The sequence below is a fragment of the Meles meles genome, chromosome 11, assembly GCF_922984935.1.
Source record: "Meles meles chromosome 11, mMelMel3.1 paternal haplotype, whole genome shotgun sequence".
NCBI lineage: Eukaryota > Metazoa > Chordata > Mammalia > Carnivora > Mustelidae > Meles > Meles meles.
The window spans coordinates 55,130,896-55,143,674 of NC_060076.1; the positions used below are offsets into that span (position 1 = coordinate 55,130,896).

At 35.8% G+C, this 12,779-nt stretch overlaps 1 protein-coding gene across 7 annotated transcripts in view; it reads left to right on the forward strand.

Annotated features, from left to right (window-relative positions):
• NFIB (nuclear factor I B) overlaps positions 1-12,779 on the forward strand; it is a 232,325-nt gene that overhangs the window by 202,146 nt on the left and 17,400 nt on the right. For 4 of the 7 annotated variants that reach the window (XM_046022303.1, XM_046022305.1, XM_046022308.1 and 1 more), the window contains one exon: positions 9,406-9,494. The exons of the other annotated variants lie outside the window; for them this stretch is intronic. In XM_046022303.1, the coding sequence (XP_045878259.1) occupies positions 9,406-9,494 (89 nt within the window). The remainder of the gene's footprint in view (positions 1-9,405; positions 9,495-12,779) is intronic. 7 annotated transcript variants of the gene reach the window in all.

A 12,779-nucleotide genomic window follows, 5' to 3' on the forward strand; every position in this document is an offset into this window, starting at 1 on the left:
AGAAACTGTGTGCAAAATATTAAGTAGGGAAAAGTAGTCTATGAATAAGAAAGAGCTGGTATAACTAACTGGCTCTTCGTTCGTAAGATGTATGGGCTTATGTCGCATCGGTCTGTTTTTACGTACGTGGTCAGCCTGCGCAGGGACTCATCCCTGCTTCTTTTGTCCTGGACTTGCCCACCTAGCTTGTGTTCTGTCTTTCTTAGTGGTGCCTCATGCGGAATTCCCAAGTCCTGCCCAGTTGCGGACCAAGGTAGCAGACCACGTAGATCAAAGGTCACCACATGCAGAGTTCAGAGAAAAATCCCAAAGATGATAGCTTATTCGAGATACTTGTGGCTGTGCCAGAGTTTTAAAAAGTATAACAAAACAAAAGAGTGAGAACTAACTGAAAACATCTGTACACAGTTACGAAAAATACCAAATAATAATTAGTGGTTTTGCCCACCATTGGCTTTTCAACATAATTCTCTGGAATGTTGCTTTTTTTCACCTCTAAAATTGCTATAATATGAAATGTGTTATAATTACTATAATATGGTTCTATTTGACAAATGTATATGTTCACTGTAATTTCTAAAAACATGTAGGATTTATAGGTTCAGAGGCTTGCTCTTTTAAAAATCATTTCACATATTTTCAGAAATATTTTTACCATGGGATTTGCATTATTCTTTATGACACTTCTCTACTTTCTAGTTAATTTTTAATTCATAGACACATGCCTCCATTATTTAAACCTTTAGCACCAAAAGCATAAAGATTATACCCAGTTTCATGTATTTAGAAGCAGTCTTCCCATCCCCCTGTGCTAACCCATGGCAGCTTTAATATTTTTTTTATATCTGTCACTTATGACTAATGTTAGAGGCTCAGGGAATTATGATCACAAAAGTTCATCGTACAGAAGTTACTTCTTTCACTTATCCCAAGGATAGATCAAGAAAACTTAGCAAGCCTCAGGAAAGTAAGAGTCTTCAGGTAGATGAAGTTCAGAGCACATTATAATTGGAAAACACACACACACACACACACACACACACACACACATATATATTCTGGAGCTACAGACTTTTCTCCTCAAAGACCACCACTTCTTGTTTAAGTGGACAATGTCAAGTGAAGACCCGTTAACAATGTAAATAATATTTGTTTGGTCAAATGCAGTTGAGATTTATGGAACGTACTGGCATTTACCAGGCAAACGGATAATTTGCCCTGCGCATAATGGAGGACTTAGTGCTACTTTTTGAAATGAAGAAGCTCAATATGCCAAATTTATAATGAGCTACGGTTTTGAGGCATGCAGAAAACATGTGCATGCATCTCATAGTATACATGAATATTACTGAAGTAAGGTTCCAGTTAAAAGATGATTACTTTTATGCTTCTAAATTTTAAAAGAACCATTGAGCTGAAGTTTCAGACTTACTATCCAGGAACAGAAGGACAGGAATAGTTTAAGTGACTTCAGTAGAGTAAAGGTTATGCTTTCCCACAGCAGAAATGAGATTGATTTACTGTGTCCTTTCATTACTTTACAAAGATTTAAAAGAGACCACTCTTGTAACAGCAGGTTCTAAATGCATTTGGTTTAAAGCACTCAGTGATGAATGAAAAGGAAAATCAAGGGGTACACGAAATAAAGGTAATCAATCATTTTATATTAGCTAGGAGAAATTCAAAATTAGAAAGGCAATGGATTTAGTCTGAGAGAGTTCTTTTAAACATTCCCCCATAGCCCTTAATATACATGACCCCTTAGGAATAAATATTGTCGCCAGGTACATTCTTCAGTTTATTGGCGGCTGCTTTATAAAGATTTATCCTTTTAGGTTATGAAAAGTATTGATGTGCAATGTGCAGTGCTATTTTTTCTCAGAAAAGAACTTTAATATAGCCTACATAAATTAGGGTTAACGATAAATTTAAAATTGTTGGATCATTCTGAGCATCTTATTAATAATCTTTCCACAAGATGACAATAAAGCAGACCTTTCAATATAGTCACTTCTAGTACACAAGGATACTGTCCTTCTTTGATTGAGATGGCCAGTGTTAAAATTAACCCTATGTTCCACTTGTAAGAGTAATATATCCATATTGGCAAATTTGAATCCTAAAAGTGTATGCTTTTATGCCCATCAACTTGGTACACATACAGCTGTTATTAGTAATTATACCTCTCTATGCTCCTTGATAATGGTTATTACTGATTCTTATCAGTCGTTAACTGACTTGAAATACTAGATTGTTTCTGACACAGGAATTTCACCTGTCACTGCAACTATGATATCTCATTTGAATCTAAAAAATAAAAAAAGCCATAGTCATGAAGAATAGTTCAAAACGATTCATGTAAACCAGCAGATAATTTGCCATTAAAAACAAACCTCTCTAACTGGTCATGAGCTGGTCATCAGCTCATGCCGGCTGATCGGGACTTGAAATGTTTCCTTTATCCTCTACTACAATCTTGTGTGTTATGTGGTTCAGGGTCTGGAACTAGACTGTCTGTGGGGTGATTGGCTTAGTTCATGTGCTCACTGTTGGCTTGGGGAGATCTTAAAAGCAGATATCAGTTAGAACTCCATATTCTTCTTTAACTTTCCTGTTGGAAGATGGTGTGGTGGCTTGAGGAACTCCTGGGTCCTGCTTTGGAAAACTGAACTCTGTAGTCTTTCCTGACTAAAAAAGAAATGTCTTTTTTATGATTCAGAACTTTTCACAAATGTCAAAGACCTCCTCTCTGAGTTAACCTCACAGAAGTTTAGCAGAACGCAGTGTTTCCTTTCCTCATACTGCACAAGGGCACTGCCCACATGCACCACGATGGGCAATGAGGGAGGTACACGTCCCAAGTTTTGTCGCTCTGAGAAAATGGGAGCTCTATAGCAGAGCCTTGGATATTTGAAAATACAGAAATTATTCCGTAATCCAGTCTACCTATTTTATCATAAATGACGAATATGAGACAACTTACATGAATTAGCACCAGTTCCTTATCTGGTCAACCTCACCACGAATTTGTCAAATCTCAGGCCTTCGTGCTTTGCTCTCATAGAAAGTTGCATGATAAAGAGGGTCTAGTTACCTTGATTTTTCACCCTTCTATTTGAGTGTAAGGTTGTAATAAAAATAGAAATCTTTACTATTACACATCAGCATAAAATACTAAAAAAATCTTACTGCAAGTTGGAAATAAAAGCTTGTATCTAAGAAGCTTCTCATTTGGAAATAGATTACTATTCAAACCAACTATTGAAAAGCATATAAACTTTTGATACAGATTTGAGATTTCGATAAAATAAATGGGAGGTCCCTCTTGCCTTTCCAAAGGGAGACAACAAAGTCAAGTAAGCTCTAGGATGTAAGATGTAAGGCTTATTTTCATCATCTCTCAAAATTATAATCTCCTGACTATATATAGTACTTACTGTTAGCTCTAATGAATGCACGGCCTGATCAGCTCAGGTCCTTGCATTACGTACGCACACAACTGCATGGGTTTTATTGGTGCTTGAGCTTCAGCATGTTAACGTCTCTTGCATGACTACTTAATGCTATTATTTCAATTTCAATTACTGGGCCACCTTATATTAAAATATTTTCAACATTTTCCTTGATACAGTTTCACAACTCCAATTTGGAGGTACTTTTCATTATAGTGGACATGTCTGTTATACCAGATGGCCTTCCTAAGACATTGCCTCTGTAGGATTTTTTATTTTATTAAGATAATTAATTGAAATTTCTTTACGATGTTTGTCCTGGCAAATGGCAAAACCAAAGCTAGGTACATTGAGACCACTGGGAAGAGGTAGGCTTTTATTAGAGGCAAGCAATTGAAAGGACACAAGTGGACGATCAACAAACCCTTCAATAAAGTCAGGAAGCAGCCTATCAACACTCAGGCTGTTCTTATTGTGTCTGTTATCATAATTGACAGCTTGACGTAAAACCCTATCACATGACTTCTGGGTAGGTATGTCAATGGATAAGAGGTCACTCTTCACATATGCTAGCTGGAGAGGAAACACATTTAAAGGAAGTTTCAGTCAAAATAACGGCATGCAAATATTTAGCTTTTTAGCTAGTTCTTAAGTTTTTAAAAAAACCTTCCAGGGTCTGTTTTATCATTCATTTATTTATTCACTTACTGTGAGTAGTTATCAAATGCTAATATCCGCACTTGATCTTAGCCAAAAGCCCAAGAAGGGATCAAGTGCTAATATCCAGATAAACCGTTCTAATTACTGTAAAAATAAAGTTATGTTTGCTGTAACCTTAAATTCAATCAACAAAATCACAAGGGAAAAATTATCGTCTTCGCTGAAAATATTTACTTTAAAAGATCTAAGTTGAATCAGGGAAGTAGAGGAAATTCTGAAGGTTATAATTACAGCCATTTTAGCCTTAAATATTCTTGGGCTGCACATGAAGGACAGGGTAGGAAAAGAACAGTGATAGGCAATCTAGTGTCTTGGGTGAGAACCAGGGATTAGGAGTTTGCAAGTTTCAATGTTGACACAAACAGGGCATGTCTGACCTTGGACAAGTCCATAAACTTTGCTCTCCTGTATCTTTATCTTGGAAAGGAAAATGTAGAGGTTGAATTACACAATCTTTGAGTTCCCTTGAAACCTTAAATTTTACAAGTTAAAGTAGTCTCCATCTAAAAAAGCCTCTCGTTTTCTGATACTTAATGATTCATGGCCAGTTATGTTTACTTTGTTCATGGGCTATGCATACCCATTTAAACTAATTCTACTGTACTAATTCAATTAAATATCAAGAAGCATGGGTTTCAGAAACTGACATTAGAACTTAAGGTCCTAGGATGATTTTGAATATCTTTTTTTTTTTTTTAATGTGTTATATGTCTTACATATAACAGTTTCATTCTGAACATTTTGCTTGTTCAGTCTGGCTACACCCTATTCATTCGGAGGCCATTTTATTTGCTCCATGGTGAGTAACTAGTAATCGCAATAAAATAAAATTCCACTAACCTAAGAGTTAGAGGAGAGTTTGGATATTGGCGTGTTGATCTTTTTAAGCACCCCCTCAAAAGCACCTCCCCCCCTCAAAAATCTGTTTCCCTGAGGTTATCCGGAGAAATGAAAAAAACCTGAGAGAACACAAAAACATACTTTTCAAGCTAGTGCCTTGAGGGTCACTGTAAACTTAAAAAAAAAAAAAAAAAAGTGAGAAGGTAAATTTGCCTGTGTTGATTATTCTGTTTACAGTTTAATGGTTTATTGGTTCAACTGAGAGCTGTTGTCATCATGAGGGACTCTTAGTACATTGGCCTGTTTGCTGAGTCTAGCAAAATAGAACATTTTGCTTACCTTCTTTCCTTTGTTCCCAAAGCTAATTGCTAAGCATTTAACAAAAGCCCCTGTTAATAACAATGGAGGGCCGTCATTTGAATAAACAAAATCTTAACTCTGAAATCACAAGCAATATTGATCCTTTATGCCTGTAAGCTACCTACCTATGTGAGTGGAGTGTAGGTAAGGCTAAGACCCAAATCTCAGGTGTTTTCCCTTATGTAGATTTTTTTTTCCTGTGTAGATTGTTGAGGGAAACCGGTTGGACCCATCCTTATAGGCAAGGAACAGTGATCCCATTCCAGAGACTTTATAGAACTCCATCCTAAGAACATCTGCAGTGAAGACTTTTACCTTCACTTCTTTCTTAGCTATTTGCACTATTTCCACCTTAACCCTTGACTCATAGCTTTTTTGGAAGAGAATCTTACTTCTGTACTTCACCTTCTGCTTGCTTTTGGAATTCCAAGTATAATTGTTTTAGTATAAATTTTACCTTAATTTTCTAGGTAGTCTCATTTCATACTGGTAGATGCATATAAACTAAAGAATTAAAGTTATGTGAGTGTGCATTTCTATAAGGATATGGATATGCTGAGGTCTGTCAGACTCTATATTGTTATAAAAATAAGAATTGCTGTCCACCTCCATACAAACAGACCACTTTAACAGACTGAATTTCTAAATTCATCAGTACCTAGTGTTTTAAGCTTGATTACATTGGAGAAAGTGAGTCATTTCCTAATTCTTGAGGGAAAATACTTGGCAGAGCCATTACAATGTTACTGAAGCTTAGGTACCACTTCAAATTAAAGTTTTAAATTTTAATTTAAAAAGAAATTGATAGCTGAAGTATGTAACACTGACTTTCTCGCAGGACAGAAAGCGAGGAATCACCATACCAACCTCAAATAACAATTATCATCTATTATTTTAAATTTATTTAGAGCATAATGTAAAAAGTTTTTTTGTTTGGGATACTGACTTATAGTAATACTAAGAACATTTAACATGCCCCCCAAAGAAGCTTTAATACACATAGGATTCACCTTTTATCACCTAGAATCTCGTCAAAATTTGTCAAACTGTCTTCATAATTGATCTTATTAGGAATAATGTCATGGAAATCTTCAGTGAAGAGGTGATTTCTATTTTATTTTTTATTTTTTTTTTTTTAAGATTTTATTTATTTATTTGACAGACAGAGATCACCAGTAGGCAGAGGAAGGCAGAGAGAGGAGGAAGCAGGCTCCCTGCTGAGCAGGATCCTGGGATCATGACCTGAGCTGAAGGCAGAGGCTTTAACCCACTGAGCCACCAGGCGCCCTCTATTTTAATTATTTGTTCCCCCACCACACCATCACCTTTAAAATTTCACTTCATCAGGAAATTTATTAATTCAAAGATGCTTAATGCAAAAGAAACTTATTGAAGTAAGACCAAAAGACCTGTAGAGTCTCTTGCTTAAGTGACTTGGCTTACGTCATTTATAACATATAAGCATGTATACACCTGTCTTCTCAGAAATTTTTGGAAATGTTGATAAATGTTACCTAACAATCTAAGTAGCTAAGTAAATATACTTTTTATTTTTCATTTTCAGTAACAGAGAGGAAATTAATCCAATACAGATGAATCTTGCCAATTTCTTTGGCATCTAAATTATTGCTAGCTACTGCATTCCGTGATCGTTTTGTATGTAACCTCTCATATTTTCTGTTTGGAATAAAATATTCCAACTGAATTTATCTTAAGTGTGGATGAAAGTGAATAGCCGTAGTCAGGTTTAACCCCTTTGGGAGTACTCTTAGGAAAGAAAAGTCCAAAAATATATTAGTTTTAAATCTTACATAGATGGCCAAAGATAGCACAACCTGACATCTTTTAGGATGGTAAACCAACAAATAAACGAAACATGAGCAATATGTGAACAGCAAAAAAACTAAGCAGTTTACAAATGCTTCCTTCCAAGGAGACACAGTGTTTGTAATTATTTGTGAGACAAGTCCGCTAATCAGCGAGTCACATTTAGGCTCCCGTGACTTTGTGACAGCATCTTTGTCCAGATGTCTCTCCAATCTAAGCCGAAGGTCCCACAGAAGCTAACCTGAAGTTAGCAGAACTATCATGAGCTGTGCCTGAAGAGACACCTCCATTCTGGAGAATGTTTAATTGAGTGAAAACTAGGATTTTCATTAACGAGAGCAGAATCAATAAGTGGTCCCTAAGGTCATCTTTACACAAGCTCAAGTTTTTTGGTGTTTTTATTTTTTTAACTGTTTTTAGATTATTTTCATAGTACTGCTTTTAAAAAAAACATATTTTGAAATAAACGATCGGCTTACTGTTGGGATTAAAAAAAAAACCACCAAAAAACAAGTTCAGGCTGTCCCATCACATTGCATTACTGATTAGAGTAATGCAAGTAATTGGAGAACTTGACAAAAATCTCGTCATAAAGTTTGTGATCTGTTCGATTTTAAAACTAAACAAATACATATTTTCTCCATCATGCAAGGATGATGGTCCATTTTAAGAATATTTTTCATTCCAATTTAATTTTTTTACTGGTTTATGGCTTCTTTATGAATATAGTCTGAGAAGAATCTCTGTATCTATCAATCTATCTGGCCATCTCTCAATCTATCTATCTCTCAATCTATCTATCTATCTGTCTATCTATCTGTCTGTCTGTCTGTCTATCAGTCTATCTATCTACCTATCCATCTGCCTACCTACCTACCTATCTACCAACCTACCTTAAGGGAATTTTTTCAGTTCTTTATAAAATTACTTTCAACTAAAATATCAATATAATGAAAACACATCTTTTGCAAATTTTAAGATGGTATTTTTGGAGACTCATAGATCTGTAGAAAAGTGTGCAAAACGATTATTCCAAAACGCCAGAGTCACTATTACTTAGAATGTGTAGAAACCCATTGGTTTAACAGGAAACATAAAGGTTCTTAATAGCCAATTTTTTTTTTAGCCTTAACATTATTAGAAAGGATTACAATAATTTACCATCAGTTTAAAGGCACTTTGGCTGCAATCATCATCTTGTAGAAATCCTCACTGAAAAGCAGCAAACAGGGTTCAGCGGATTGCTGTAAGTCATCTTTTCAATGTGAGACGCAGCTAATTTACAGCATGGCTATCTAATGATTAAAAACCATCATCTTCTTGTGGGCATCCCCCCTGCCCCGCCCCTGCCCCAGCCCTCTGAGCCAGATAAGTTTACTTTCTTAAGCATAAAAATAAGCAATATATCTTTTCAATAAATCTTCTAGCACTGTAGGGCAGCTGTGAACCAAACAGAGCTGGGTAGGGTTACTGGAACCTTCTTCCAAAGGGTAGAACTGATGATTCCGAGATCTGGGAAGAATTTGTTTCGGCTTCTACTCAGAGCATTCCTCGCTCTATTCTGATGGGGTAAAGTATTTTAAATGCCATTACTCTGAGTTTAAAAATGAAAGTAGAAGTTCTTATCAACTCTTCCTAAACAGTGCCTCTTTGGCTAAAATAAAATTAGGGAACATCTAAAACAGAGAGTGCCTTGCTACTTCTAAGCAGGAGCCAGGGAGAACTTAGAGGTGGGCTTTTACTCCTCTGAACTGCATGTCTCCTGTGTTTTGCAAACCGCATGCTTGAAATTATTGATTATTTTGCTTAGTGCAGATGACTTGGTATGCTGCATTAAAAAAAAAAAGCTTTTTTAATTTTCTTCCTAAAAATATATCTCTCTATTGAATATTAACGTTTGCTTTTGTTTCAGCTCAATTTGTACTCTAATAATGGCTAATTGTGATGTTCTAAGCATTCGTTTCTCTCGTATGCTTTAATTACTAGAGAAGCATATTGCAGTAGCTTTTTCTAAAAAAAAAAAGAGTCTGGGAAGTTTTGCTTTGCAGAGTAAGGTTTTCTTTTGCTTTTTTTTTTTTTCTTTAAGTTGCCTCTTGGGAAAGTAAGGTTAATGCCATGTACAATACTAGTTTGCATGTGTTCATTTAAATACTAAAAACTGTAGTACTGCTCGATCCATATCTGACTGCTAGGTTTCAATTGACAGCTGAGGATTTGTGACTGGACCATGAATCAAAACGGCAGGCATTTATACCCCAGTACCAGTGAGGATACATTGGGAATTACTTGGCAAAGGTAACATTTTAATTATTTCCAACCCTACACTTACACCTAAAAATTACATGAGCTATAGTGTTTGTTTTTAACTAGCTTGACGGAAAATATATGTTAAAAATTTAGTTGTTTTGGCTTTACCATCCCTCTTTCCCTCCCCTCCTGCTTTCTTTCTTATGTAAATGCATCTTCAGATTAATTTGGGACTGTAGCCTATGCTAATTGATCATTGGAATTTCTAAGTGCTGTCAAATGTTTTCAACAGTTTATAAATCGGGGGAGGGGGTGGGGAGAAGATTTGACACTTAGATCTCAGGACCTGAAAAGTGAAATCGTAGTTCCGGGGAAGATTTTTCAGCTGTTTGAGGTTTAATAAAGCATTGGTTTTTTGTGTTATAGATTCTTCTTTTTTCAGCTCTTTCCTATCCTGCTTACTTTGAACCATTTTACTATTCATTTATTCCCCTGTCAGAAGGGAACAGCTAGGACAAAACTTTCCGGTTAGTCAAGTTAACTATTATCAATCCACTCATTGATTTGGGGGTCAGAAGATTGTTGAAATCAATAGTTAAAGAAGGAATTTGATTGAAATAAAGTTTTAACCTCTGATCATTGATATGAATCATTGAGAACTGAATTTATTTGGTTGGTTGAGAAAATTATGCTAAAACTTCATTTTCAAAGCTAGTTTTGATATTGTCTCATGTATTGGTTTTGGAAAGTAAGTAGTGTTAAGTCTACTTCTTCTGTATTATTTTAATAAAGAACAAATTGTGTCAAATGGACAAATTAAATAATTAAAATTCATGGCATAATCATATGTAATAAAAGATAAAAATTTATAGAAAAGAGTGAGGTAATCCCATAAGGAGTTCACCAAAAGTAGAGCCAACATAATTTTCCAACCCTGTTATATTTATAATGCCTGTCTTAAAATTACATATTCCAATATCAGTTGTAATCGTGCTGCCCATCTTCATTTTACTTGATAGAGACTATTGAAGAGTAGAGTTTAAAAGAATTCAGTTAACAAAATGTCCACTTCTGCTCAGGTGAAAACCACGAAAATTATTTAGTGTCCATTTTAAAAACTTCATGAGTTTTTATTAATACATTTCCTAAAATGAATATGATATGACTTTTCCTCTTTTTAAAGATTGGTATAACATCCACTTTACAATGTATACATTTTATATATTTTTATTTTTTCCCCAAGAAGCTTATAAAATTCCTCCATTTGGGAAAAAAAATACAATATATGCTTATAAAAAAGAAAATAAGCACAAGGAAAGTATCTTTTTAAAATAGTTTTAGTAAGAATATGAATTAAATCCAATGAAACTATAGTTCAGTGGTCTTAATTATTTTTAAGTTAACCTAATTGGATTTGAGAACACCATGTTTGGATTTAATTTTATTAAATAACTTCCTTATAGTCTATGTTCTCTCTGTCAATCAGCAAAATGGACTGTGTCTGTGTACAGGCCTTACCGTATTTATAAGAATTGTAAGTCAGATGAAGTCTACTTACATTTTTTTTGTTTTGTTTTGTTTTTTAAAGACTTTATATATTTATTTGACAGAGAGATCACAAGTAGGCATAGAGACAGGCAGAGAGAGAGGGAGAAACAGGCTCCCTGCCGAGCAGAGAGCCCCATGTGGGGCTCGATCCCAGGACCCTGAGATCATGACCTGAGCCAAAGGCAGGGGCCCAACCCACTGAGCTACCCAGGCACCCCTCTACTCATGTTTTTAAATGTGGCTATAGCTGTGTGAATTTCTAAATCTGTGGATTATCGATAGACATTTACTTCTCTAAAGTGGGTTAGTACCTCTATAAAGAACCTGAAAGGCAACTAAAGATATAAGTTATTGTGATTTGAAATAAAAATACACCCAGTTCCTAGTCATTTTTTGGATCAAAAGTTGATATCCCGGGAAGGGGAAAGATGAGTGGACAGTGAATCTCCACAGAACGCATGGATCAGGGTGAACTGATATGATGACTGATCCCAGTTCTTAGGAGAGAGCATTGTTCATGGTACAGAATCCCCTCTGGTTGAAAAAATTGGCGTGGTAACCAGCTTCAAGTTAGAAAGAGTTGGAAAGAAATTCACAACTCATTTTAAGATTTCCTTTCTTCCCCTCCCAAAGATTCACTTTTTTGATTAGCTGATAATGACACATAGGATGGCTTTAATATTTCAAAAACGTAGATTTTGGTTTGTTCCTTTTTTATCGTGATTCGGAAGGCACATCATCGATAATGGCGGCCATCACAGTCATGCATTCAAGAGGTACTTATTAAATCTGGGGTGGGCTGTCGCAAATGTTGGGTGACTGATGTAGGTGCTCACAGTTCTGAAAACCTAAATATCCTTCAGTTTACAATAAATATGCTCAAACAAGACGGCAATTTGCTTTGCTTTGTTGTAGTGTTTTTTTATTTTTTTTTAATGGGCAAAAGTCGAGTCCATATCTGATAATACACATACATTCATGGCACAACATATATTCATAACATATTCATGGTCTGTGCTCTGTGTTTTTTATGAAACTTCATGTGTGTTTTTTTTCTAGAAAAGATATTGAAAAAGGAAATCATAAACTTCTGCAATACTCCAATTTTTTTTTAAGATTTTATTTATTTATTTGACAGAGAGAGAGATCACAAGTATGCAGAGAGGCAGACAGAGAGAGGGGTAAGAAGGCTCCCTGCCGAGCAGAGAGCCCAATGTGGGGCTCGATCCCAGGACCCTGAGACCATGACCTGAGCCGAAGGTAGCGGCTTAACCCACTGAGCCACCCAGGCACTCCGATACTACTACTACTTTTAAGGCAGACAACAGACATCTAAAATCATCAGGGAACTGCTACAACTTTAAATTTATCTGATTAAATCAAAAATATCTGAGAAATGTGGAGCAGTTCAACCAGAGAATTAAATAATCTGCCTTCGTCACAATGGAATAAAGAAACTATCAGGCTATTTTTGTGGTGGCGGTTGCTTTTTGTTTTCAACAAAAGGCAATCCCTGGAGACTTCCTAGTGGAAAAGGGCAAAGCAAAGAAGGTGTTTGGGTTTTGCGGTGTGTTTTGGCTTTGCTTTGTTTCATTTTTGTTTTGATTGTTGTTTGTTGCCATTACTTTTCTTAGTACAATCCCTTGTCCATGATGGCCTCCCTTTCTGCTTTAAGCCGATTCTTCTGTAGACGTGTTTCCAAGTCACAGGCTGCACCTTGTGCAGGACTGAAAATGGCAGAGCCCGGAGAGCCGGGGCCACTGTAATCAAAGCTGGAAGATTTCC